The sequence below is a fragment of the Anomalospiza imberbis genome, chromosome 10, assembly GCF_031753505.1.
Source record: "Anomalospiza imberbis isolate Cuckoo-Finch-1a 21T00152 chromosome 10, ASM3175350v1, whole genome shotgun sequence".
Taxonomy (NCBI): domain Eukaryota; kingdom Metazoa; phylum Chordata; class Aves; order Passeriformes; family Viduidae; genus Anomalospiza; species Anomalospiza imberbis.
In genome coordinates, this window is record NC_089690.1 from 24,904,982 (window position 1) to 24,932,721 (window position 27,740).

The window sequence follows — 27,740 nt, forward strand, 5'->3', positions numbered from 1 at the left end:
TGCTGCAGGCCGGTGCATCTTCAGGCTCGGGTGTGGTTTGGTTTGGTTTTGTTTTCTTCCCGTTTGACCCGGTGTCGGCAGTGCCACGGGCAGTACTGACCGTGCCGTACCCCAAGATCCCGGGGGTGCCGCTGCACCCGCTCCGTGTCCCGCAGCCCGGCCGCTCACAGCGGTGCTGCCGGGGGTGCTGAGGCAGCCGGGTCTCCGCGGGCACACAGGTCCCGGGGCGGCTCTGGGGGGCCGGTGCCGGCCCGGTGTTTGCGGGCGGCTCTGAGGGGCCGGTGCCCGCGGGCGGCTCTGAGGGGCCGGTGTTTGCGGGCGGCTCTGAGGGCCCGGTGCCCACGGGCGGCTCTGAGGGGCCGGTGTTTGCGGGCGGCTCTGAGGGCCCGGTGCCCACGGGCGGCTCTGAGGGGCCGGTTCCCGCGGGCGGCTCTGAGGGGCCGGTGCCCGCGGGCGGCTCTGAGGGGCCGGTGCCCACGGGCGGCTCTGAGGGCCCGGTGCCCGCGGGCGGCTCTGAGGGGCCGGTGCCCGCGGGCGGCTCTGAGGGCCCGGTGCCCGCGGGCGGCTCTGAGGGGCCGGTGCCGGCCCGGTGTTCGCGCGGGCGGCTCTGACGAGCCGGTGCCCGCCCGGTGCTCGCGGGCGGCTCCGAGGGCCCGGTGCCCGCCCGGTGCCCGCCCGGTGCCCGCCCGGTGCCCGCCCGGTGCCCGCCCGGTGCCCGAGGCGGGCTGGGCGCTGAGGGCGGGCGCGGCGCGGCCCCTCCCCGGGGCGGTGCCGGGCCCGGCGGTGGCGGCGGAGCGGGGCCATGGTGAAGATCGGCGTCCAGCAGCCGCCCGCGGCGCTCAAGCCGGACAAGGAGAAGGAGAAGGAGAAGGCGGCGGGGGGCGATGGGGTGGCGGGCGCCGTGCTGCTGCCCCCGGGCGCCGTGAGTGGAGCGGGGGCGAGGGGCGGCGGGAGACGAGGGGTGCGGGTGGTGTGGTGCTGCTTCGGACAGGCACCGGCAGAAGTGTCCGGCTTTACCGACGGCTTCGGGGGCTTGGTGGGCGCCCGAAGTTGAGAGAAGCGGGGAGGGGATGGGGCAGGGTAGCGGCGCCGTGGCGCGAGCAGCCGTCCCCGGGCACACAGTGAATGTCCAGCGCACACAGTGGCAGCAGAACTCATCCCTTTGGGCGGTTTAGCCTGCGGGAATGTAATTTCGGATTGGGTGGACTTCAAATCCTAACATCTCTGAAGGGTTTGGGTTGGTGCGGGGAAGAGGCAAGAGGAGGAAAGCAGATGGTGCTGGAGCAAGATGGGAAGCAAGGGGCTAAGAGCACAGAGCTCTAGATGCTTTGCAGATGGGCGTTGACACGGTGATGTGGAGTTGCTCTGCTGGCTTCAGGTGATGGGTAGGAGAGGGAAACCAGTGCTCATGCCTGCATGATTGGGATCCCTTCAGGGACAAGGGGGGCGAAGGTACTGGAACATCTGTAGCAGATGCAGAATGTGCGCTGGGGCTGGGCAGAGCTGTGTGGGTCGCTCCCGGACTGTGGGAGCCATGGCCGGGCGCTGTCGGGCAGTGCCCCTCTCGAGCACGGACAGTGAACCCGGCAGGACTTGGGTGGTTTTGGTCTCTGGTGCTGGAGAACCCCGGTTGCCTGCCCTGCTGCGAGGGTGGACCTGCTGGGTGGATTCCACACTGTGTAGTGTGAGGGTATCGTCCTGAGCTGGGCCTGACCCACGGCATCGACTCTGCCTTGTTACAGCACTCCCGTTTCAGAGGAGGAGTCCTAAACGGCATTTCTGTGTTCCTCACAAATCCCTAGGCTGTGCATGTTGTGGTCTGATCATTTATTGAACCCTAGTCTCTCCCTGACTCAAAAAACAATATGGGAGCTGTAGTTTCGCTCTGTTCCTGCAGCAGTGCAGAGTGTTCCTCCTCGTGTGCATCACCAAACAAGTGGGAATTGCTCTGGAGAAGTGCTTTGCAGCAGGGGCTTCAGGAGACGGCTCTGTTGTGCAGAGTTCAGGGAGTCACTTAGACCATGGTGATCTCTCCCATCACACACGATGTGCTCAGCTCTTGGCTGTGCTGCCAGGGTCTGGCTGTGCTCAGTCTATCATGGTTGCATCTGTTACTCTCACACCAAGGAGCTCTGCAGAGACCTGGGGGAATGTGGCTGACTGGTGAGTTCCTGACTGTATTTCCTAATTACAAACTAAGGTGCTGGTTTTCTTCCTGCCTCTGATATCCATCACTGGAAGTTGACTATCACACTGGACTTCCAGCTCATCCTGCCATTAAACCAGCTTTCCACAGCCAGAAACTCAGTTCTTCTGTTGATCCTACATGAGTTCAGGCAGGATCCGTCTATTTCTCATGAGCACTGTGAGAAAAGCAGTTTAAAAAGTAATTAAGTAACAGAAGCTTGTTTCTATCATTAGTGCTGCCAGATCTGAACAATCAAAATTATTCTGATTCAGGTCCTGCCAGATGTATGAAATTGGCTTAGGTAGCAAAAAATAAATTTTGGGGTTTTTATGTTGCCTTGGGCCTTTCTCTGACTCTTGGGAGGCACGGTGGTGTTCTTTTAAGCCCACCTCTGTAAGCTACAAAGGAACCTAAAAACATGAATTTAGAACAAAGACTCCTCAGCAGTCTCTTGATTCCAGCAGACAGACATGTAAGAACATCAACATAAGACCCATGAAACAAGGGCAGGAGCGGGTTACGGTGAGTCTGTGCAGTGTGAGGATGTCCAGGCAGCAGCACATCCACTGACATCAGGTGGCCGCTTCCTGATGATGTTTTTCATACTATGACAGTGGATTCTTTGGTGTGCTTGGGCTTAGCTGGACCTTTGCCTTTGTAAAACACCTGCCTTGTGGTGTTGGTCTTTCCGTAGCCAGGCTTTCTTGCCATACTCCCGCTCCTGCTGCCAATAATTTGTGTCTGTGTCTTTCTCTAGCTGCCTCACAGCAAAATGGCATTGGTGACATGCAAACAAGATGCTCTGCATTCCTTTCCTCTTTGATCTCATAACTTCAATCCCAGTGATAGGAGCCAGAGCTGGGAAATGATTCAGCGGCAGCTTCTGCAGCCTGGGAATTTTGGCAGGTGCTCGGTGAATGCAAAGATGCAGCAGGCAGGAAGATGTCTGTAATGCTAATGTGTCCTGAAAAGTAGTAGGTGAGGAGTCGTGACAGCAAGCTTGCATGTGCTGAACCGTGTTTCTCCCCTGTACAGCTTGGCTTGAATAGGGAAGAATATGCAGTTTAAACTCCTGTCAGAAAAATCCACATAATTTTGAGACTGTTGCAAGACTTTAAGATATTATAGAAGAAATAATCTTGTCATTAAGTAGAAACTGTGGGGATGTAGCAGCCTTGAGCAGAAGACAGCTTGAGGTTATGCAGCCAGTAAAATAATCCGTTGTGTTAGTTGGAAAATATTTTTTCAGATGCAAAATAATATTCAGTAAGTTTAAATTGAACTCCCTATTTGCAGTCCAAAATGGAAATAAATACATAGGCTGTGTCTTTAACTGCTCTGGGAAATATGCTCCTTGTGATTGTGATGGATGTTGAAATCCACAGGAACCAAATAAAACTGGCTGGAGCTCTCTAGTCAAAATGTGGTTCGGTTTTTTGGGGTTTTTTTTGATCCCTTGTGCACCCCTCTTATAATGCTCATTATTTGGCAGAGACAGTGCGAGAGCCAGAGGAGAAGGGGTTTCATGAAAATCTTCTGCCACTCCTGGTGTAGATGAGAGCCCTGGAGGGCAGAGGCACCTCTCAGCCCTCTCTCTGTGTCCCAGAGTGGGTTTTGGCTGCCCCACTGGCCTGGCCGAGGGCTGCGTCCAGCACCCGGTGCTGCTGGCTGGGGGAAATGGTGCCCCACAGCCAGCGCTGCAGCACAGGCTGCTGTCTGGGGGGACGGGGGGTTTGCAGGCAGTGGGAGCACATCTGTGTGATCCAGGGGCTGCTTTCACAGGAGCCTGTTGTCCTGCCTCTGGGAAAGCACTGCTCATGCAGTGCTGTTTGTCTCTGGAAGGATGAGTGTCAAAGGCAGGGCAGTGTTTGCTCAGGTCTGGCTGGTGGGAGAGAAGGGCTTTATGGTCCAAGCAGGACTGGGAGAGCTCTCTCCAGATCCACAGGCCTGGTGAGCCTGCTGGAAACACCTTGGCAGTGCCTCACAGCCCCGGGGGCCGCGAGGGGCTTTCCAGGGTGCACACAATGGTGTCTGCAGGCTGTGACCGATGTTTTGCTCTCGGTTGGTTGCAGTAATACCAGGCTTTGATGTCTTTCATCCCATCTACATTCCCAAAGTCTTGAGAAGACTCAGTGGTCTTTGGATCACAGCCTTCCTGGTTGTATGGAGGAGTTTCCCACAAGGAGCTGCTTGCTGCCTGGCACTGGATCCATCCAACCCTACTGTGTCTGGGTGGTCTCTCTGTAGCTGCACCTCAGGACCTCTGTCTGCTGGGTGCCTCAGCTCCTGGCTGACAGCTGAGCTGTCCCAGCCTCCTCCTTGTTGCCGCAGCTCCCACACCCAGTGTGGCTGCCCTGCTTGGCAGAAATAGCAGGGCAAAGCTTGGAAACCCATGGGGAGCGTGTTCCCTGAGGACCCCTCTGGTGCCCAGGAAGCTCTGTTCCCTGTGACTGCCCATCTCCCCAGTGAGGAGCAGGTCTGCTGTGGATGTGGAGCTCTTCAGCAGGCAGATAGTGTCTCAGTGTTGGGGCTGGTGCTGTGTCCCTGCTCCCCTGCCTTTCCTGATGCTCAGCTGGCCATGGTGAGCTGGGAATGCTTTGCATTTGCCTGAGCAAGTTCAAGAGGCTCTTCGTGGTGGCAGCAGAACAGCAATGCCACTTCTGGCTCTCCCAGGGGTTTGGTGCCCCTTGAGCAGTGGTGCTCCAGAGCTGGGTTCCAGCTCATGGGGCAGGTGGAGGAGCGGTGGCTCTTTGGGCACATAAAGCAGAGTCACACCAGCCTGGCTGCTGTGCCAGTGCAGTGTTGGGTTTTGTGAGCGACTTCTCTGCAGAATGTTGTGAGGTGGGAGACAGATGGCGAGGGAAGGGGATGTGAGGAAGAGTCTTTTAAAAAGAGGATTTTTCACAAAACAAGCTGTAAATTCAGAGAGAGGAAGGAAAAGCTTGCTGGCAGCAGTGGATTGATTGTGCTCATTGACATGTTTTGCAGTCTTGAGGCTCTCGAGCTGTGGGGGTTCTTACCATATTCAGGCTTAGGGAGCTGAATGTGGTAGATCCTAATTTTAAGAAGCAGCCTCCTGTAACAGAAGGTTATTCCTGGTGTTTGCCCAACCCTCCTATAACCACGTGGGCTGAAATGGTGATTTCTTTTTGTGGCCTGTATGGAGTTGTCAGCTTAAAGAGAAGCACTGTCATTTGGTTTTGGTTCTCTGTGGTTTGGGGATGCCTTGGGAGCAGAGGAAAAGGTCTGAATTGGAAAAAAAAGTCTCTGCAGGAGACATCTCTTGCAGGATCTGCTCTAGTGAAATATTAGACTTCAGTGTCTTATTGGACTCCGGACATGAATATTTGATATTCCAGCTGAGCATGACAAAGGATCTGGCTAACACTGGCAGAGGGATTAGGACAGAGAATATCTGTTCCAAGCAGAAGCATTATAAATGCAACTGAGTTTTGAAACATGTAGCTGTCTTTCACCAAAGAGATGTAGACTGAAGAGCTGGAGACAGAGGAACTGGAAATAGCTGTCCAGAGGTTTGAGTTCTCCCAAAGCTGCGGGAGAGCTGGAGCCAGCCCAGCTTTGCATGGAGGAGCTCTTCATGTGGGAAGGACCTGTTGCATTTACCTGCTTTGGGCACAGCAGCTTTGGTGAGGTATTTTTTTGGCAAAACACAGAAAGCCAAGAAATACCTTTAAAAAGAAGAGTTTCAAAGGGTACAGATGAACCAAAAGTAAGTATGGGGCAGAAGCCCAGAAGAAGGGAGCTGCATCCAGCAGAGCACTGCAGCTAGGTCTGGAGAGATGGAGGATGAGGTGTCCCCATGTGCCGCTCTGCAGTTCCTGATTTTATGCCACCAAACGTTTGCTCATTACCAGGTTTACGGGAGATGGAAAAGGCATCTTCACTTGTAGGTGTGTATTTTCTTCCCAAGTGATGTGTGAGAACATAGGAATGTTTGGGGTTTTTTTTAATGCCAGTGTTACCATTTGAAGGAGGACAATGTGAGGGTGCTGGTTTTTTTCACTCATCTCTCTGCACTTGTTTTTCAGAGTTGTCTTTCTTGGTGCTATGTCCTACCTTTGAAGTCAGTTTGAACAACAAAGAGAAGGGTAAATTTGCCTCCTCTCTCTTGCTGCTGTTAAACTAGACACCTTTTCTTTGTGCTGAATTTTCAAGTGTAGGATTGACTGTCAGAGTTTTCCTATGCTGCTGCTGGGAGATGAGATAATAGCTGTCAGTGTTCCAGAAGGGAGCAGTGACTTCATTTTATGGTGTGACACTGTGCAAGTCCTGATTTTCAAGGAAGGAGCTGTAACCTGAAGTCTGGTTCCTTGAAGATGATTGAACTTACCCTCCAGGAGATGCTGGACTCTGCCCCTCTGCTCGGAGTGATCAGTGCAGGTTTCTGGCTGGGACTGTCCCTCTTGTCTGCAGAACCAGCACAAGGCAGGACCTTGGGTGTTCTTGGGCATCTTGGGCATGGCTGTGTCCTTTCTTCCAGCTTTTTGGGAATCAGTCACATCTAGAGCAAGAGTGAGGAGAGACAGTGCTAGCTTCATTCGCCATAGCCAGATCAGCAATGCTTGGCTTGCTCCTGGTGAGATCCAGAATGGCTGATTTGACCACCTCTGCTTGCCTTGACTGTGCCAGCTCTGAGGTGGGTGCTGTGATTTTAAATTTTACACACCCAAAAGCTCTCCAGACATGGAGTTTCTGGGGGAAGCAGTGTGAGAGCCCAGTGGCAGTGTCCAGGTGAGTCCTGGGCCCAGCTGTTGCTCTGTTCTGAGGTTTCATTAGCATCCAAAGGCATCACTAGAGGTGAAAAGCTTCAGGTGAAATCATGTGTAACCTTTTGATGCGCCTTTTCCCTGTCACATTTTCTGCTTTCAGATGTGTTGCCACAGCACCCAATCCTTCACACCTCTTGCAAAATCAGCCTCTATCTCCCTTGGCCTGTGCCCAGGGCCACTTGCATGGGTTGTTAGGTGGGTTTGTTTTACATGGGAGCAGTCGTACAATTGCTGTCTGGGAAAAGGGGAGTGTGTCCCGAGGGACAGCTCAGCACTTTGGTGGCGACCCAGGCTCATGGCCTGCTTCTTCCAAGCCCTGCATGATGGTGGAAGCAAACAGACTGGTTTTGGTAGCAGCTTCTCTTCCCTTCACCTGGGAGGAGAAGGAGGGCTCAGCTACACCAAGAGCAAGCTGAAAGCTGTTGCCATTTCCTTACCTCAGTTTTGCAGTATTCTTCAATATTTTTGGCATTTGTGAGAGATCTTTTAAGGAGTCATGTGTCTGCCCTCCTGCATATGTCTTTACCTTTGAGTCAAGGCTCTCTTTAAATTTGCCAGCCTCTCAGTTTAAGAGCTTCCCCTATTCCCAGAGCAGCTGCTCTGCTTCGATCTTGCTTGAGCTGCCTTTTGCCTTCCATTGCTCTAGAGAGGTTTTGAGACCCAGTGCCAAAGCTTAACCTCCATTCTTCTCCTGGGGAAGATTCCCATTCTTTTAATGCCACCTCCCACTTCAGGGAGTCTTTTGTAAAAAAGACCCTAAACAGCCCATGGCCTTCAGATGGCTGTGCTGGCTCCTTCCATCTCCCAGGTGAGGTCTGCCCAGGAGCTCCAGAGCCTTTTAGCTGTGGTGTTGGAGCTGCTCCGTGGCAGGGACTCATTTTCCCCATCATTGCAGTGAGTGGCTTGGAAATCAGGCTGTGTTTATCAGAATCAGTATTTTGGCAGTCAGGCTGTTAAATGCCCGGGTTGGAATATTTTTTTGCCACTTTGTCACAGCTGTTTATTTTCTCTCTGCCTGCCTCTCTGTTCAACATGATGCTTGGGGGCTTCAGCTGTGAGCGTGGTAAGAACAGTCTTGTTTTTACCAGGGGCTTTGTTGGCTCTGCTAATGCTCTGAATGGTTGTACTCCTGGGAAAAGGAGAGGGAGGCTGGAATCATTCCAGCTGGAAGTTGTTGTGCCTCTGCCAAAAAAAACAAAACAAAACAAAAATATGGAAATTAATTCCTCGCCCCTCTGCAAAGAGGGAGGAGAAACAGCCCCTTAGTTCCATCAAGGGATGAAAAAAGGAAAAAAGAGGGGGATTTGTATCTCTCTTGTCGATGAGGGAGAAGGAAAATATGATCACTGAGTGCTTAGGAGCTCCCACATGCTAGGCTGCATTTTTAACATCCTGCTGTCTTTGTCATATAGCAACAATTTTAATTAGCCAGTGGTTGTTTTTGATATTCTAATTTCCAGCACTGTGAAGTGACTCCTGAGGCAGGTGGCTTTGTTACTAGTCACATGCTGTGGTGTCACTCAAAGGTGTGATTAGATTCATTTATTGCAGCTTTTTTTGCCATCAGCTGTGATAGTCTCTTAATTACCGGCTTGCTTTTTGGGTTTTTTTTTTGGGTTTTTTTTTTTTTTTTTTTTTTGCTTCCAGGCATCTTTGAGTCCAAAAGTCATCAGCTGTGTTCTCTGTGGAAATGCTGTCGGGTGGCCAGTGCAAGCACTGCTCAAGGACTGTGAGCAGGGACTTTGGTTGCCTTGGAAACTGTGTGCCATATATATATATGTGTGTGTGTGTCTGTCTATGCATGCACTGTTTCCTTTTCTGACCTAGAGCATCAGAAATTCCCTTTAGCCTGGAAAGACTCTACTTCCATGTGTGGGTTCCTTGAGAGGCCTCTCATTGCCAGTGCAGAGCTTTGACACCTCTCAGCCAGGGCAGTTGCTCAGGCAGTCTTCCCCCACAGGCTCACCTGGTATTCTCCTCATTTTGCTTCCTGTCCTCTCTCCAAGCATAACTGCTCTTGAGGACAGGACTCATTTTTTGTTCATCTGGCACAGGAGCCTTCTTTGTAGTGTTGGGGGTGCTTTGATGGATGCCAGGATGCCTTTGCTGTGATATTTTATCTCTCTGTTCCACTCCCTCTTCTTGTCTTCCTTTGTCTGCCTTTTTCAAACTGTGTGTAGTCTCTCACCTCCCTTCTGCAGAGCTTGGCAGGTTCTCCAGTCTGGAGCCTGCCCACCCAGCTCGCTCTGGCCATCCTTGGGGGCTTTCCACCACTGAGCTCCCCTGTGTTGGAATTCCCAAGTACAGACATAGTTGTCTTTGGGAGGCAGCTCTGGATTTCTTCACCTTAAAGTTTATCCCACAAACTCTGCAGTGCTTCTCCTGGAGCAGGGAGCAGCAGTGAGTGCTCAGCACCTCGGGCAGTAGTGGTGTGGATGGATGGGGGCTTTGCTTCACAAGGAGAAAGGGCAGGCTCTTGGTACAGGCATGGGGGTCACTTCCCCAAGAGGGAACACTCAAAGCTAAGCCATCACATCCAGAGGAGAGCTCAGTCCCTTCCAGCTTACACCTATGACAAGTGGCAGCACTGCAGCTCTCCAGCAATCAGCTGTGGGGTTTTTCCACTTGAAGTCAGTGGAGGTGCCACTATTGCAAGTCCTTGTGTTTTGTAAAGCAGTTACTGATTTTGCTGGGAATATGGGACTTGGATGTGCTGGAGGTAGCGACCTTGACCTGATATTTTTTCTTTCCCCATAGTCCATATTGGCCTTTGGCTACCAGAAATGAGTGAACAGCAAGGTAAGTTAGATTGTTCTCATCAGGGTTTGTTAAGTTTGGAGCCTGTGTCCTTTGAGGAAGCCATGGCAGTGTCTGCAGCTATGTCAGTGCATCAAACATTGAGAGCTCAGGTTGCTGCTTCCTTGAACAGTGTCCCAGAGAGCGATGACATATTTTAGATGGCACTGCTCTCCAAACTGCATCCCTTTGCATTGCATTTCTCTCCTCACTTGTCAGTCACCAAAATCACATCTACTATTTTTAGTCACCCCACGCTTCTTTTCCTGTTGGGGGTGTATGTTTAGACACTTGCCAATCTCTGTCCTCAGTTTGTCAGGTCCTGCTACACCTAAAATTAAAGATTTCAAACCTGTGTGTTTCAGAAATGCAGGAAACAGGGTTTGTGGAGGACTCATCTGTTTCTAAAGCTGCAGAAGCAGAAAAGGGCCATAAGCTGAGCCCATCTCTGCCAAGGCAATGTACGACTTGGGAAGGGATCGAGGCGTGACATGACACTTTTAATTTTCTCACTTCTGTCATCTTCAGCAAGACATGGGTGATGAAGGAGCAATAATGTCACATTTCTATTTTTATAACCTTCTCCTGTATTAATGAGAAATTCCAAAGGCACCGTCTCACCAGGTATGGTTCTTCTGAACAGCTCCTCCAGTGCCGTGTCCAAAGGCTTAGAGCTGTGAAGTTGTGGGGTTGACTCAGCCACAGGTGCCTGGGAGGTTTCCCTGCTCTGACTCACTGTGGCCTTTGAATTTGATTTCCAAATGTTGGACCAGACATTGTGCCCAGCCAGGTTTCTGCCCTCCACCCCCTTGTAGGAGAATTGTTCTTAACCATTTAGTACCAAACAGAGATAACAGGACACCGGCCATTTTCATCATGTCCTCAGCAAGACCTGAAATTCCAAAGAAAATCCACAAAGACTGAATTAGGGCTTTTCCGCACCCCTCAGGCTACTTTCAAGCCTCCTCTACCCCATGGTCTGTATCATGCCTCCATCCTTTCCCATCTGGGTATTTGCTGCCTGTACTCTGTTCCTGTGCTGACCCCGTGAGCTGGCAGGGCACTGAGTCATAGTGAAGAGCCTGTTTTATCCGAGGAAAGGAATTCCTTTTTATATTCCAATATCCTGTCTGCTGCGGGTGCTGGGCTGAATGCCTGACAGCAATCAGAGTCAGCATGTCTGGGAGCTCAAGCTTCTGTGTGGAGCTGCCTCTGCCTCTTCCCAGCGGAATGAGGGATTAGCAGGACAACGCCAGGCAAAAAACCAGGATGTGCAGGTGCTTTTTGTGACGGGTGCTTTTTCTCCCATTATCCATGCAGGGGAAGAGCAGCTGTGGCTTCCCCTTGGGTTGCAGAGCATAAGGAGCTCTACCCACTGCCTTTTCTGAAATGGTCACCTGGAAAGGGAGCTGGCCCAGCCCTCTCTGTAGGGTCAGCAAAGTGGCACTGCCAAGGAAAATGGAGCAAAGAAGGGATCACTGCGTGGAGAGGCAGTGGGATGCTCTGCAGAGCTGGGGGTGTGTCTGTGTATCCTCCCCACATGCACATCTGTAGTCCATGCCTGGACCGTGGACATGCTGCTCTTCTGCCACTGCTATTGCTTTTCCTTCTGCTCTTTCATAGAGAAACAAATAAATGTTTGGTCTCTGCTCAGCTCAGGGAGGGGAGGAAGGGCCTTATGTTCATTTTTGTGTAAAATATATCCAGCTCTTGGAATATTGTGTTTAAAACAATGAAAAGAGGAAAGCCCATTTACTCAGCTGAAATACCTGTCCTTGCCTCTGCCCAGGGACCCCAACCTTTCCCATTCCTCTTGGCCAAAAAAACCCCAAGCTTGATCGAGGCAGAAAATTAATAGGATGGCTTGTTGCAAGCAGTGTGTCTGGTTAATGAATTCTCTGGAATACTGTTAAATACCTGGTGAATGTACAATGTTTTTGTGTGTTACTATTTTGATTTGTGTCCTTTGGAAATGCACACCTTGAGGGCGTGGACTGCTCTTCAGGAAAACCCCGCTCCCCTTGCTGGGGAGCCAGGCATTCCTAGGCAAGCAGAGATGGAAATCAGCTGTGATGGATTTTCTGTTTTTTAGAGTACCCTGTTTGTAAACAATTCTACTGCAGGGATGGGTGTCCTATGGGAAAGGGGGTGTGTAGTGGCACGAGCAGGGCAGCAGCCTGTGCAACAAGCTCCTTGGATTTTTCCAGGCTGGTGCAGATTGGTTATCCTGGGTGAAGAGCTGTTAGAGCAGGCTGTGCACTGCTCCATCTGTGGGCTCTCAGTCCTGGGGATGCCTCCAGCCCCAAGCCGAAGTGCAGACTGATGTAGCTGCTTTTAAATTGTCATTTATTCACAGTGATAAAGGCTGGTGGCCTTTCCATCTGCTGGGCTGGGGGATGGAGACACATATTTTTAGTCACGTTTTCCAGGTGATTTTTATTTAGTATTTTGCAGGACTGTGTCAACTGTTCCCCTTGGCCTGGCTGGCTCCATTTTTAGCCTCACTGCCTAAATTGCTGCTCCATCAGAATGGTTGCTGTTGATTTTTTTCTTTCCTCCCTCAGAATTTGGGGGTTTGTTTAATAACTCCTTCCAGAGAAAAGCTCTGCTTTGCTTCTCCCACCTTCTCCCACAGCGCAAAGCTCTGGCATTTTTCCTGAAGCCAGGAATGTTTTGCAGGGAGCAGAACCCATCTTTGGCAGTGAGAGGTGGGATGTCTCATGGTGTCTTTGGTCATGCAAAGAAGATAGAGCTGCCCTAGCAAGTGGCAAACCATTGTGGGCTTATTTCCCCTCTCTACTATTATTCAAACACAGCTTTTCTCTTAGTGGGAGTATTTTTTTTGCCCTTTGAGTTGCTGTGTCCTCATGAAGCCTCTCTCCAAGCCCTCCCTGCAGTCAGCGCTGGCAGCCCAGCGCAGGAGCAGCGGTGCATTAACCGCCACAGCAAGCTGGCACCCTTCGGATATGGCTCACTTGCAGAGCATTAAACAATTTCTCAGCCTTGCTTCAGTGTCAGGAGATCTTCTCCTTCCTCTTCACCCCCACCGTCTACACTCTTTCTGTGATGACAAGTGTCTGGGGAAAGCTGTTTTTGTGAAACACTTGACATCCAGCATGACTTTCTTGTCCTAGTGGTTCATGTCAGAGAGCCTTTAAACTTCCTCTAGTAATATGATTTTTTGTTTCTTTTTTCTGTTCTTTGTGGCTTGTCAGAGTTGCTGCCCATTGTCTGCAGGAGGAGAGGAAAAATGTGATATTTTTCAGCTTGCTCACCCCTTTATTTGCTGGAGGAGCAGCAGCAAACTGATTGCAGTGATCCTTCAGTGCAGGGAGCTGGAAGTGAATCGAGTTGCTGTGGGTCTTTCAGCAGCTGGATGAAGGAGAAATAAATGTAGATTAATTTCTCCTGGCGGTGTGCTGGAATTGTAGCTCCCCCAAAGCAATTTGGTCTTGTCAGTTACCAGCCTGAATGTGTCTAGGAATAAAAAAGTCCGTATCTGGAGGTGTCCCCGTTGGCTGGGAGTAGAGCAGGTGGGAGAGGGGCTGCAGGCTCCTGGCTCTGCCCCAGTTCCTGTGTCTCAGTGGAGCTCATTGCAGGGCAGGAGCAGGCAGGGTCCCCATGGGGGCCCCAGTGATGCTGGTGTCCCAGTCTGGGACAGGAATGATGCCTCCAAGCCTGGCACTGATCTGCTGCTCTCACAAGGGCTGCTCCATGGTAGGGAAGGGGGAAAGAGGTGTTTGCTGCCAGCTGGGCTGGGCAGAGCTGGTCTGATGCCACCAGAGAGTGGCAGGGGTGCAGGGGCCTGTCCTGTTGGGGCTTCAGCACTGGCAGCACCCCGTGGGTCTTGGCTGCGTTATTCTGGAGAAACATCTCTTCCTTTAAGAAGTGAGGAACCTTAGAAATGAGAGGCTGATGTTTGCTTTTCAGTCTGTTGCTCCTGTTCATAGCAGTCTCCAAGAGGTTGTGGAGAGTGTCTGTAGTCAAACACATCAGATCACAAACTGCACAGAGGGAGTTAATCTGCAAGAGCTGTCCCTGGTGCCTCTCTCCCCTGCCTGCTCAGCTGAGGGCAGCTTTCAGCTCTTCTGTGTGGAAACTGGGGCATCTCTGAACACCAGCTTCTTTCATCTGCTTCTGAAAGGCCTTACATCATTCTGCTTAACATTTGAAGGGTTATTTTGGTAATAAAAACAAGAGCATCATAGGCTGGGATGAGCTGTCTCCAGGAGGTAACCCTGCCTTTGCACTGCCCTCTGTTTTCAGGGCTGTGACAAGGTGAGCTGGCTACTGTCTGTATAGATTGGGCAGCACTCTCAAGAGGACAGGTCTGTTTTCTTTTGATGCTCTGTCCATTTTCCTGGGAGCTGTACTGCAGTGTGCTTGAAAATGAAGTTGAGATCAGTGCATCTGTTTGTGTCAGCTCACCCCAGCAGAGCCAGGAGGTACCAGTGATTCTCATCACAAAAATTTCCAATGAGAAATTCTGCTGTGAGTGGCAGCATTTCAACTAAAAAAATTTGACTATAAATACATAAATGCTGTTACATTCAGTAGCCAGGAACTAAGAGTTCCTGATTTTATTTTTTATTTTTGGTCAGTCTTTACCTCCCACCGAAACAAAGCTTGTCTTTGTTCTGAACAATTGGTGGGAATCTGATGATAAATATATCTGTGTATGTTCACACAAACACACACACACACTTCTTTTCCATATATATAAATATATAGGTATATAATGTATATAGTTCATGTATCTGTGGTAAGGGAGGCAAAATGCACAAGTGTTTTACTGTTGCCGGGTGTAAAGTAGCTTTGCAGGGCAGTGCCTGCCCTGTTCACTGCACAACACTACCTCTTTGGATGGGACAGCAGGTTGCTGGTGCCCTGGAGCACCCTTGGAGGGGACAGCAGGTTGCTGGTGCCCCAGAGCACCCTTGGAGGGGACAGCAGGTTGCTGATGCCCCAGAGCACCCCTGGAGGGGACGGCAGGTTGCTGGTGCCTTGGAGCACCCTTGGATGGGACGGCAGGTTGCTGTGCCCCAGAGCACCCTTGGATGGAGCAGCAGGTTTCTGGTGCCCCGGAGCACCCTTGGAGGGGACAGCAGGTTGCTGGTGCCCTGGAGCACCCTTGGAGGGGACAGCAGGTTGCCGGTGCCCCAGAGCACCCCTGGGGGGGACGGCAGGTTGCTGTGCCCCAGAGCACCCTTGGATGGAGCAGCAGGTTTCTGGTGCCCCGGAGCACCCCTGGAGGGGATGGCAGGTTGCTGGTGCCCTGGAGCACCCTTGGAGGGGACAGCAGGTTTCTGGTGCCCCGGAGCACCCCTGGAGGGGACAGCAGGTTGCTGGTGCCCTGGAGCACCCTTGGATGGAGCAGCAGGTTGCCGGTGCCCTGGAGCACCCTTGGATGGAGCAGCAGGTTTCTGGTGCCCCGGAGCACCCTTGGATGGAGCAGCAGGTGGCCGGTGCCCTGAAGCACCCTTGGATGGAGCAGCAGGTTGCCGGTGCCCTGGAGCATCCTTGGATGGAGCAGCAGGTTGCCGGTGCCCTGGAGCACCCTTGGATGGAGCAGCAGGTGGCCGGTGCCCTGGAGCACCCTTGGATGGAGCAGCAGGTTGCCGGTGCCCCGGAGCAGCAGCTGACAGTCTGTGGTTCTGTCCCCAGGAGGAGCCGCTCCCCGCGGCGCAGGGCCGCCGCTCGTCGCTCAGCGGGGTGTGCTACCTGACCATGGGGCTGCTCGTGCTGCTGCTGGGGCTGGTCTTTGCATCGATGTATGTCTACAGATACTTCTTCATCACCCAGGTAGGAGTGACTTGGGAAGCACTTCTGGCTCCATCAGCCCGAGCAGCCAGACCATCTGTGAGAGAGGTGCTGCTGGTTTTTGTTGCCCTGCACTGTGCTACCTCAGGAGCCAGGTTGCTGGGCACTGCAGATGAGGCATTTCTTAAATGGTAGGCTCAGGTTGGCCTCCATTCCCAATGCCAGGAAGGGCCTTCCAGAAACACTCCCCTTCCCTTATGGCTTTGTTTTGCTTTCTTTTCAACTGCATAAAATATCTTCCAGTTGGACCTTTTAAACCCCACATCACTGCTGTCTAGGGTACAGCAGTCTGAAAGCATGGCTTGTGAGGGGAGAGCAAGCCTGCAGAGAACAGGGGAGTACAGGCAAGGGAACAGCTTTTTGCAGTAGTTTTTGTAGGCTCTAGCACAGAAAAGCTCTGTAGGTGTGACAAAAATAGGTGCTGCTATTAATAAAGCAAGCAGAGAAGTAAGAACTAAGTGGGAGATGATGTAGAAAGTGAGCCCTCAACCCCCATTAATTTCAGCACCTTTTCTTCTGCATAGTCTTTGCAGAGCCTGGCCTGGCCTGGCCAAGGCACTGCATTGGCAGCACTGTAGAGGGTCAGAACACAGGGAATGAGACAGGGCAGAGCTGCTTTTTGAGGAGGAAACTGCTGAGCTCTGGCTTGCTGAGTGTTTAGCCAAGAAACCCCAGAGCACTGATTTGCACTGGAGCCCTCGTGTTGCTGTAGAGTGGCTATTAGTGAATGAGTTCTCCCAGAACTGCTGCTGCCTTCATCTCTGCAGACAGCACTTACCCACTCAGCAGAAGAGTCTTTTTATACATTCCTTTTCTCCATAAATTTCCTTGCTGTCAAATTAATTTGCAGCCTTTGTTTCAAGAAATCATCGGTGCTTTATTACCCGTTCTCATTTACACCTGATCTGGAAACTCTGTGACAGCCCCAGGGCTGCTCCCCCCTCACACACAGCCCTGTCCCAGGTGAGGGTACCTGTCCCTGGGCTTTTGATGGAGGCACTTCCCTAGGAGAAGCAGCCCTGGCCTCGAGGGAGGCCCTGGCAGTGACACCTCCCAGGCTGCTCAGAGAACAGCAGCTCCTGTTCTGCTGTGAGGTCAGTCCACTTTGTTTTGCTGCATTTGCCTCTCCAAGCTACAAGGCCCTCTAGAAATGATTCTCTGCTCAGCCCAAGCTTCTACGCCTCCTAGAAAATACGCAGTTTTTTCTGTGCCTCCTGTAGAAAAATGCAGTTACTGGAAGCCATGGCTATGGTGGGATATGAACAGCCTGGTGAGGAAATACAAGAGCTTGGAGGCAGTCAGTTTGCCTTTCTGAATTACTCCTCATGAAAGCTGGAAGGGAATTCTTTATTGCCTTTGGACCTGGCTAGCATGAAGTGAGATGTGATCATTTCACAAGGGTAGTTTGCACTAGGTTCACCAAGAATGTTTTCTGGTAAAAAGCTTGATCTTAAAATATCTTTGAGCATCTGATGAGTGTTTTACCCAGCAGGGGTGCACTCCTGCCCATGTTTGCCGTAGCTCTTGGGGGGGTTGTGTTGTACCCCTGCCTGGATCTGTCCCCACAGCTGCCCCGTGAGAGCGTGTTCCACTGCGGTGTCCTGTACGAAGACTCGCTGTACTCGCCCTTCAAAGGGCAGCTGGAGCTGCACGAAGATGTCAAGATCTACATGGAAGAGAACTACGAGCAAATCAATGTCCCAGTGCCCCAGTTTGGAGGGAGCGACCCTGCGGACATCATCCATGATTTCCAGCGAGTAAGGAGCTCCTGGGGCCGGTGGGGGCAAGCATGGGGCTGAGCTGGGTGCAGCAGCTCATGGCCTAGCACTGTCACTGTTGTCACATGATCTATTCCTGAGCTGTCCTCCTGCCCAAGGCCCTCTCTGGGCTTTTCCAACCTGCTCTGCTTTCTTGGGAGGGAGGTTTGTTTAACACAGTGTCCTGTCTTCCCTGAATTCCCTCTTCTCACCCATTTTCACAGTCAGAGTTCATTGCAGAGGGTTCAGCTGTGTCATTCCTGTGCTTGGCATGCAGGGTCTGACAGCATATCACGACATAACGCTGGACAAGTGCTATGTCATCGAGCTCAACACCACCATCGTGATGCCTCCTCGCAACCTGTGGGAGCTGCTGGTCAACGTGAAGGTACAGCTGCAGCCCTGCTTCTTCTGCATGCTTTCCTTGAGTTGGCTCCTGGTGCCAGCTGGCAGCTCCTGGGAAATCAAAACTGCTGTGTCTGGGGAAGTGAGCCTTGGCCCTGAGTCTCCATGTAGAGTGAAGGCTTCAGCAGGTTTAGCTGAAGTACTGATTGTGCAAACAGCACAGTAATGCTGGCATGATGATCAGCCTGACCAGGGAGACACAGAGAAGCAGCAGGGTCCTTCCCTCTGGTGTTTACTGATTGTAGGAATCGAGAGAAAAAAGAAAAAATTCCTTCCTTTCCCCCTCTTGTGTTTTGCACTGTGGTTTGCCAGTTACAGAGCTCTCAGTGTCCCTTGGGGAGGAACAGGCCTTCAACACTCACCTTTTTGGGGGGAATCTGTGCTGCCCTCCCTTCTGGGCTGCAGCACCAGGCTTGGGCTCATGCAGTTATGTTCACAGCCAGCATTAATTGGGTTTAGTACAAGCGATTTTGTTCAGTTCAGAAGCCTGTGCTGCTGAAAGCATCCATCTTAAAATAGAATACTATTTAATCTTCACAGCAGGAAAAAAGCACAGGATTTTTCAGACTGCAAAAGGTACATATCTGTCTCAGTCTTCTGCAGGTAAATCAAGGCACTGAGCCTGGGTATTTTATCACTCCTGTGAGGGTCTGTTCAAAGAAAGGGGGGGGAAAAAGACAATCTAATTCTTATTCTTTCTTAATTTCTCTTTGCTCGCTTCCTGCTATGCGCAGTATGGTGAACTTTGCAGTGTGAGCTCAGAGACAAACAGTTATGCCTGAAGAGCCTGATCTCCAGTCCCTGTCAGACTCCCAGTTTGTTTCCTTGCAGTCCTCACAATTTCATGCACTGTGACTATCTGGCAAAAGTGCTGGGAACCCCGCTGGGGTACAACACACATTTACTTACAACTCGCTCCAGACCTGTCACAGCTTCTGACCCTGGCAGGTGACCAGTCCCTGGGGCAGAGGGAAATGGAAAAGGCAGGATTGCACAAGCTGAGAGAAAACAAATGAGAGATTAGGAATACTGGGCACATCCTAAAATAACAGATATAAACTCACGGTCAGTGAAAATGATGCATTATCATTGACTTTAAAAAGGGGATAACAATACAATTAAAGTGGTCTTATGTGCTTGAAGAGCCCAAAGCAGATATGAGTTTAAATAACCTCCTGATTATTGAGATGGTTCAGTAGTGTCCAATCTGTCTCTGGAGGCTTTAACCTATACCTTAGAGACATTGTTTTAAAGTGTGGGCTCAGAAAAAGTTTTTCACCACGAAGACAGTGGAGCAGTGGAACAGGGTGCCCAGGAGGGTTGTGCTGCCTCCTTGAAATTCCTGAAGGTTTTCAAGACCAGATGGGATAAAGTCCTGAGGTCCCTCCCCAGCTGAATTAGCTGTGATTCTACGGGCCTATGATCTTCATGGCCACATTTGGGAGGGATGGCCTTGCTGGTCAGGCAGAAAGCTCAGGTTTATTCCTGATGCAGGGAGGATCTTTATAACCTTATGACTTGCCCTGCTGCTCAAACGTGCTGCCTTTTGGATGCTGGGTGAGCTTTGTTGGTCCTTGGACTTGGAGACTTTTGCCTTCTCTGCATCTCTGAATGCAGTCAAGTCCCTAATGAATGAGACTAATTCCCAGCAGAAGGTTTAGTTTCGGACCTGTTCAGTGACTGCAGTCCTGTTTCTAGATTCAAATCACAGTCCAGAAATTAACACCAGTGGTTTGCTCCAGCAGACTGGGGCAGCACAGGGAGTTGGGGAACGTCCTTTGCTCTTTCCTCCTGGCCAGCCTGGTGCCAGGGTGCCCCTTTGCAGAGTGGCTGCCACATGCCCTGTGCCTGCTTCTTTCAGGCTTTATTCTGCACAGGTGTGACAGTTCAGTGACCAGGGCTGCATCAGTGTCTGACATAAAAGGATGGAGGGATGCTCCCCCCATGCAGCAGCAGGAGATTGGAGGTGACCCAGTTAAATGATGGACAATCCACATCTCTCAGAACACAAGATGCTCAGAGCTTTAGCTTGCTGAAAGTTCTTGGCAGAGACTTGAAGATACTGTCCTTGTTGCACAGTCCTGCCATGGAGCAGTGGTGATTCCCCCTTCACCTGCCACAGCTATTTCAGTCTGAGACAGTGAAGAAACTGGCCTGTGTGCTCAAATCTGTCTCTCTGAGCCCTCTCTCCAGGCCAAGGGTGTGGCACATCCTAAGCCCCAGCCCTGGCTGTTACTGTGACAGCCCCTGCCAGGAACTGCACGTATCTCACGGCCCCCTGCCTTCTCCCCCTGAGAATCAATAATAGAATTTCTTGCAGAACTGTAGTGTTAGTGCAGTGCAAACTGGCACTAATTGTCTAATCCTGCAGTGTTAGAGGACAGCCTTATTGAACTACCTGGCTGTGCCAGCACAGCACTGAGTTAAGGTAGTGTGTTTCCAGGTATGTCTTTGTGGTGATGACCAGTCCTGGGAAACAGGAGAGGTGATACTTGAAATGGTGCTGCTATTGCTTGCTTTTCACCTTGGTTATTGCCTTGCTTTGAAAAGACAGGTGTCTGCTAAGGAAGGCAGCAGTCTTCCTTGAAATGAAAAATGCAAACCCCCTCCTTCTGAATTATTATAATTTTGAAATTAAGAGGCTCTCAGGCAAAGATATGGGAAGAGGAATAACAGTTCTTTACCAGGAAAATTAAAAATACAAATGCAATAGTAGAGAAAAACCAACAGTCACAGAGTGAGAACAGGGCCTGATCCCCTGTGTGTCAGGGTGTGGCAGCAGTCCCATCCCATCCCATGGTGGCTCAGCCCTCCTGCAGTGCCAGCTGTGGCTCTGCTGGAGCAGGGATCCTGCACAAGGCTGGAGTTTTCCTCTGAAGCTCCAGGGCTGGTGGAGATGGGCCTGGGCTTCCTCTGGGAATGCAGTGGGGAAGAAAGGCTGCTGTGGAGTTCCCAAGGTCAGATTGTATCCAGGTAGGAATGCTTGGCTCCTCCCCTGGGCAGAGCATCTCCCCATGGGATGATGGAATTTTCTCAGCCATGCAGGGACACTCAGTGGCCATGAACAGCAGAGATCTCCTGGAGGGAGGATTGGCTGTGGGAGAGATCAAGAAAAAACTGCCCCATGAGCAGCAGAGAACTGCCCCAGCTCTGACAGATGGTGACAGAACACACAGCCCCAGCTGCACCTTTCAACTTGAGACAGTTATGCTTGTACCTTGGCCCCAGGGTCTGACAGTTCTTTTACTTCTTTGACTCTTCTTAAGGAAGAGGGAGCAGAGGTGACTCTTCATGATCTAGTTAGCATCTACTCACGAGTGCGCCCTGGCCTAGGCTGCACTTGTTACACAGCTGTTTGTTGCTACAATGGTGTCCAAACATGAAAGATGTCCTGAGCACCTGGGAATGAGCTTTCAGAGAGACTTTAGTGCTGAGCTGAACAATTTCCTGCAGGGGAAGATGTGACCTCCATCTTTGGGGGGCACATAGAAACCCCATTTTTTCCACCCCCTGGTAGCTTTCTGCCATGACACCTCACTCATCACCCTGGAATTCATAGTGGCCTCTACACCAACAGCAGGGATGTCACTGCCCCAGACGTTCCTGAGGCAATGAAGGTGTGTGGAGAGCTCAGTTCTTCTCTGAATGTGGTACCCATGGCCCATGTCTAGTCCCCATTCCTCTGGGCACTAAGGGAAGGACATTATTGTGGCTCTGCTGAATGGACCAGAGAGGAGAGGGGAATGTTGGAATCCGAGCTGGGCTGGTGGTTTTGGGTTTTGTCTTTTGAAGTAAATGTAGAGTGCACATTTCAGAAGAGTTCCTGGAATTTTTGGTTCAGCTTTTATTTCTCTCCAGACGGTTTTGTTGTACTCTCAGAGTTACAGTTTTGGGCATCCTGCTCTAAAATTTGGGTCAGTTTATAACAGGGTTGATCCTACACTGACATCAACCCTTATGTCAACACTCCATTTTTGGATCTAATCTGTTTTGTGTGCACTGTGCTAGAAGCAGGGGACAGTTTCTTGCAAGGACAAGGACACATGTTAACTGGCTTCAGTAAGTGGAGCTTGAGCCTCAGCAGGGAATGAATTTTCCATTTGGTTGTCCGTGGTGCTCTGCATGAAACAGTTGCATTCAGGGAGGAGATCATGGCAGTGTTTGTGCCTTATTTCAGTGGAATCTGTCGTTTCAGAAAGGGACATACCTGCCTCAAACGTACATAATCCAGGAGGAGATGATCGCCACGGAGCACGTCAGTGACATGGAGCAGCTGGGCTCCTTCATCTACCGCCTGTGCAGCGGCAAGGAGACGTACCGGCTGCGGCGGCGCGGCGCCCGCCGGCGTGAGAGCCTGCCCTGCTCCTCACCCAGCACTGCCCTGCCCTGCTCCTCACCCAGCACCACTGCCCTGCCCCATCCTCCTCACCCAGCACTGCCCTGCCCCATCCTCCTCACCCAGCACTGCCCTGCCGCATCCTCCTCACCCAGCACTGCCCTGCCCCATCCTCCTCACCCAGCACTGCCCTGCCCCATCCTCCTCACCCAGCACTGCCCTGCCCCATCCTCCTCACCCAGCACTGCCCTGCCGCATCCTCCTCACCCAGCACCACTGCCCTGCCCCATCCTCCTCACCCAGCACTGTCCTGCTCTCCTCCTCACCCAGCACCACTGCCCTGCCCCATCCTTCTCACCCAGCACTGCCCTGCCCTGCTCCTCACCCAGCACTGTCCTGCTCTCCTCCTCACCCAGCACCACTGCCCTGCCCCATCCTCCTCACCCAGCACTGCCCTGCCCCATCCTCCTCACCCAGCACTGCCCTGCCCCATCCTCCTCACCCAGCACTGCCCTGCCCTGCTCCTCACCCAGCACTGCCCTGCCCCATCCTCCTCACCCAGCACTGCCCTGCTCTCCTCCTCACCCAGCACTGCCCTGCCCCATCCTCCTCACCCAGCACTGCCCTGCCCCATCCTTCTCACCCAGCACCACTGCCCTGCCCTGCTCCTCACCCAGCACTGCCCTGCCCCATCCTCCTCACCCAGCACCACTGCTCTGCCCCTTGCTCCTCACCCCACATCACAGTCCTGCCCCTTGTTCCTTACCCCACATCACAGCCCTGCCCCATGCCCCTCATCCCACATCACAGCCCTGCCCCTTGCTCCTCACCCCACGTCACAGCCCCCCTGTAGCTAGTGCAGCTATGCTGACCTCTTCATGGCCAGAGTGGGGTTTCCCTCTGTGGGGTTTGCCTTGAGGTGTTTCCCATCCAACTTCAGGATGCTGTTGCAAATGGGTGCTGACTGCTGTGTTTGTGTCATCCATCAGCCTGATACAAATCCTGCAAAAATGATTGCAGGAGCCAGCAATTCATTTACACGTGGACTCCTGGGGCTGAACTAATAGCAGTGCTGTTGGGAACTGTTTGGAAAATTTCCCTAATGAAGGCACCCGATTCAGTAGCAGCTATTCAGAGCAGATTAGATCTGCAAATTGCCTTTAATTAATTAAGTTCATAATAGTATGGAAAGCGTTGTGAAGAGGGAACATTGGACTGTGTAAAAATGATTTCATGGAAATTAGCAGCATGTGCCTTATATTGGAATGGTAACATTGCTGCAATATACTCTTTAACAACAGTATTTGTATTAATTTGCTTTTAAGCTATGCTTAAAGGCTCACCTGGAACGTGGACCTACAGTCAGTGGGGTTTGGATCTCTGGGGAAGCTGCAGGGTGCAGAGGTCCCCACGGCTGTAGCTGATGGTGCTTTCCCAGTGGGAGCTGCACTGACGTGGAGGAGCTGCTGGCACACATTGATTGTTGCTCCCATGGTGCCCTGGCATGGGCCATGTGTCACTGGGGCACCACGGGTTTGCTGTAAGGGGGGAGGAGCTGCCAGCAGAGCTGCCCAGAGCTGAGGACCTGCATTTGGAGGGCATGGGGAAGTGTTACCCAGGGGGAAGCACTACCCCAGGCTGGGGCCGCAGCAGGAACAGGCACGCAGGGATACAGACAGGTGTTTTAAACACTTATTGGCTGCATCCAGGGCTCTGCTCTGTACCAGCCTGTGACTTCTGCTGGTTTCTTGATGCTTTCTGGTGCCTGAGATAACACTGAGATGCTGTCAGCTGAAACCAGCTATTGCCAGGTGACTCCTTCAACCCATAGCAGCTCTTACTGCAGGACTATATCCTAGAGAAGATTGTTAATTCTTCCAAAGACCAGATAATGCTGCTTTCCATATGGGCTACGTCATCCCCCATTTCAGTGTTCAGAAGTTGCATCTCATCTGCTTTCCTTCCCCTCCTTGCTTTGGGTCTTACAGATTATCATTTGTTGATTCACCTCTCTCCTCTCTTTAAATCACTTCTAGGTATCAGTCGACGTGAGGCTGGAAACTGTCATCGCATTCGTCACTTTGAAAACACTTTTGTGGTCGAAACTGTTATCTGCCAAAAGTCATGAAGCCACTCTCCAGATGTAACCCTCCTTGGCTTTGCTTGCACACACATGCTCTCAGCCCTCTCTTTAGACATGGTAATCTGGCTACTTTTTATACTCCCCCCAGCTTGTGCAGCTCTAACCTCTGGGGTCCTTTGTGGCCCTTTCTTCCCTGCTACCTACCCAAGACATTGGCTGGGCTTAAATTTACACAGTGCTCAAAGATAACTGGGGGTAGATGCAGCTTCCTTCACACTCCAGTATGGAAATCTCTTTTGGAAGCAGGTTTGGGTAGAAGGGATGGCTGAGAAATAGGAATGCTGGAAATAGGTGCTCTTTTCCTGGCTGAGCAATTTCAGGCTGGGATATTGCTCTGAGGCTGCCATGGCACTGGGACAGAGGGTGTATGCACAAGAGGAGGATTTCCATTTCAGGGCTGATACAATGACCTGAACCAGGTGCATTTAGGAAAGGAATAGTTGTGAGGCTACAGACAGGACAGTTTGGGAGCTCAGCAGAGGGAAGGTGGTGTCAGCAGCAGAACTTGTAGTTACTGGCAAGTGAAGAAGCAGGTTTTTCAAATCTTTTAACAGTGTGTATTCTTGTGTAACTCCTCCAGTGAAAGTTGTTTTGATAGTAATCACTGTAATCCAGCTGTGTATCACATTATCTGCAGGCACCAGTGGAGTGATATAAGGCAAGATTCAGCTGATCAATGTACTGCAGAGAAATTGTTTGAACAAAACTGCATTTCTATTGATCATCAGATAGAAGAATTGCAGAGTAATTAAATATTCTTCCCTCCGTTCCATAAATGTAGTTAAAACTAATTAGGTTCTTGAAATGCAGGCAGTTTTTTGGCTTGAAAGAATGGGGTGAGTTTCAACTTGGCACATTCTTGTTAATTGGTTTCCAGCAAATCTGGACGTGTTCACCATCTGTTGAAATGAGCTTGTTGTTTTGGAAGAGGAAGGATAAAGTAAATGCAAGTACAATCATTAACTCAGCAGAACCAAAATGCAAAGTTAACATATTTTAAACTTCTGAGTGTTAATTTTATGAGTTAATTATGTGAAAACAAAACAGGATCTCAGGATGGTCATGTAATGCAATAGGAATTAGTATGTCATTAGAGGCTGAGTATTTATTATTTTATCTAAACATAGCTATAAATATTAATTTCTGTCAAATAGAGGAGGACACTTCGATTTCATTCTGCTTTAAGCTTGATGTAAAATGAAGAATTATGTGCACTTCTTGCAGGTTGGTGTGGAAAGTTTCCCACTGCCAGATGGGTATTTACTTTTCTAGCATTGTGTTTTCTAGGCAATAACTTGCTGCTAGTCCCAGCCTTTAATTGCCAAGAGGATGACAAGAAGTGGGTCAGAGAATTGGTTCACTTAATGGAAGTAACTGGTAAATTTAAGCCCTGCATTTCTCTTCATTTCTAGAAGCCTGAGCCTGCACTCAGGTGACCATACAGGCCTGTTGCCCTCCCCTCTGGTTCTGCATGATATGCTAACTGTGCAGCTGTAAGGACAAACCTTGGTTCTTTGGGGTCAGCTCATGTGGTCACTATTCCATAGGATGAGAATGCAGTTGTAGAAAGAAAACATAAGATGCTTTGTATATTTTGTCTGATGGGAATCTTACTTCTTAGGAAAAACCCATGGGATAATAAAGTCTTTTACCTCTGATCTGTGAAGTACGTGTTTGTCTGGAAGGGGAAGCACATGTCCTCCACAAAGCTGATGGGAGGCAGCAGCTGGAGGGTGCAGCAGTGGGATGGAGGAGCTGGGCAGTGGGAGGATGCTGCAGTGGAGAGGCCCTTCCCAAGCTGATGGGAGAGCTGTGGGGATGTGGCTGACCCGCTGGGGAGCTGCCCATGCCTGCAGGCTCTGGAGGGCTCTTCCCCTCTCCCATCCCTGGGGCACCCAAGGGCAGCCTGTGTGGCGAAGCTGCCCAGCTCATGTCTCTGAAGCAGACAGATGCCTCTGCTGCTTGGGTGGCTTGTGGGCACTGGATCTTTGTGCTCAGCCTGGCTTTTCCAGCTGTTTGATTTCTACAAGAAATGTGTCCAACGTGACCTAAGCTTGCAGTTGCCTTCTGGCTGGCTCTGCAGGGCTGGCCTTTGGGGTTTTTCCTTTCCTCACTACACACAGCAATGGGGGTCCCTTAGTGCCCTCCCAGGCTTTCTCCCCGTTTCATCCTTTCGGTAGGAAAGTGTCAGAATATTTTTCCTGAACTGTCCCTTGACTGTTCCTCTTTCCACAGTTAGTCTCTGGTCAGTCAGGGAGGAAGTTCATGTTTCGCTCATTACAGTCATTTTTGCTGCATTTTGCATTTAACTCTTCAGTGTGTGGGTGCTCTTTCCATCCTGGGGTTCCTCATGAGGGGAGCTGCACCTTACAGTAACTGTGTTTGCCAAAGCCTCTTCTCCCAGGCTGGCCCAGCCGACTCTGCCTGACTGCTCTCTTCTTCCATCAGCTCTGGGCTGAGGAAGCAACTCTGCACTACTCTGTGGGAAACCTGAACCTTTCAGACATGCCTCTTGAAGGCTAAAATGCTGATACTAAGAATGTGATAGATGCATTCCAGTAAATCCAGTTAGCAGGAGTCAGCCAACTGAGACTTGTCCACTAAAAAGAAAACCAGCTTGTGTTGTGAAACTGTGTTTTCCAAATTTCCCTCATGGTTCAGATTTTCATTTTCTGAGGTTGCATTTGTTGCCCCTTGCTCTTAAGAGAACTTAAAATAAGTCAGTTCTACTTCTTAATCTTGCTCACACTCTGGCAGAAGGCTGCTTTATTTGATTGAACAGTGGCACATATAAAAGCTTGGCAATAAAACCTGATTTAGGAAGACTGGCAGAGATGCAGTTGAAACCCTAAAATATGGGTCACTGTGATAATGGCTGGCATCTAAAATAATTTACTTTCTAATACTTGCATATTGCACCATGGCTCAGGCAGTTGTTTAGCTCTGACAGACAGTGCACAGTAAGTCAAAGCTAGTCTAGCTCTAGGAGCATCCACCTCTGAGCTCTGTTTGTGTTGGAGTTTTTTGAGTTTTTTGGGGTTTTTTTTAAAGAAAAAAGAAGATCGGGAAAATTATTAACTTAGCAGTTGAGTGGAGGTACCTCAGTGTCTCCTATTAAAACATAAATGAATTTTTTATTTATTACAAGCTCTCTGCAGTTCCATTTACAGTCCAGTCCCATCCTGGGATGTGCAGCCCTTTGGGATCTCTGCAGCCCTGGGACAAGGAGTGCTCAAACCCTGATGGAGAATGAAGGACCTGGCTTTCCACCAGCCCGGTGGGGAGCTGTTTTTGGTGGGGGGCGTGGCTGCATCCTGCTCGGGTGTCACACCAGGATCTGGGCAGGCAGCAGCTGCCAGATGTCCCTGCTGGGAATGGACTCCAGCCCAGCAGGAACAGCTCTCTGGTGTATTGTGAGGCCAAGCTAAGGGAAGCCTGTTCTCTCTCCTGTACATGCTCATGTATGTGCTTTAGGATGTGTAAGTTGTTCCCAAAGCATTTGGCT

General features: G+C 50.9%; 1 protein-coding gene across 1 annotated transcript; it reads left to right on the forward strand.

The window, feature by feature from the left end:
- Window positions 1-752: 752 nt before the first annotated feature.
- On the forward strand, window positions 753-25,073 carry ITM2C (integral membrane protein 2C). Its single transcript, XM_068201310.1, has 6 exons — window positions 753-922; window positions 15,439-15,576; window positions 17,163-17,351; window positions 17,629-17,739; window positions 21,952-22,102; window positions 24,129-25,073. Exons 1-6 carry the CDS (start codon window positions 803-805, stop codon window positions 24,218-24,220), a joined length of 801 nt encoding a protein of 266 aa, XP_068057411.1. The 5' UTR covers window positions 753-802; the 3' UTR covers window positions 24,221-25,073.
- Window positions 25,074-27,740: the final 2,667 nt, after the last annotated feature.

What these genes read in the sequence shown, in the direction of transcription:
- ITM2C (XM_068201310.1), top strand. Translation starts at nt 803, where the DNA reads ATGGTGAAGATCGGCGTCCAGCAGCCGCCCGCGGCGCTCAAGCCGGAC. An exon ending in GATACTTCTTCATCACCCAG is followed by an intron (nt 15,577 to 17,162) that starts GTAGGAGTGACT and finishes CTGTCCCCACAG; the next exon opens with CTGCCCCGTGAGAGCGTGTT. An exon ending in GCGGCGCGGCGCCCGCCGGC is followed by an intron (nt 22,103 to 24,128) that starts GTGAGAGCCTGC and finishes AATCACTTCTAG; the next exon opens with GTATCAGTCGACGTGAGGCT.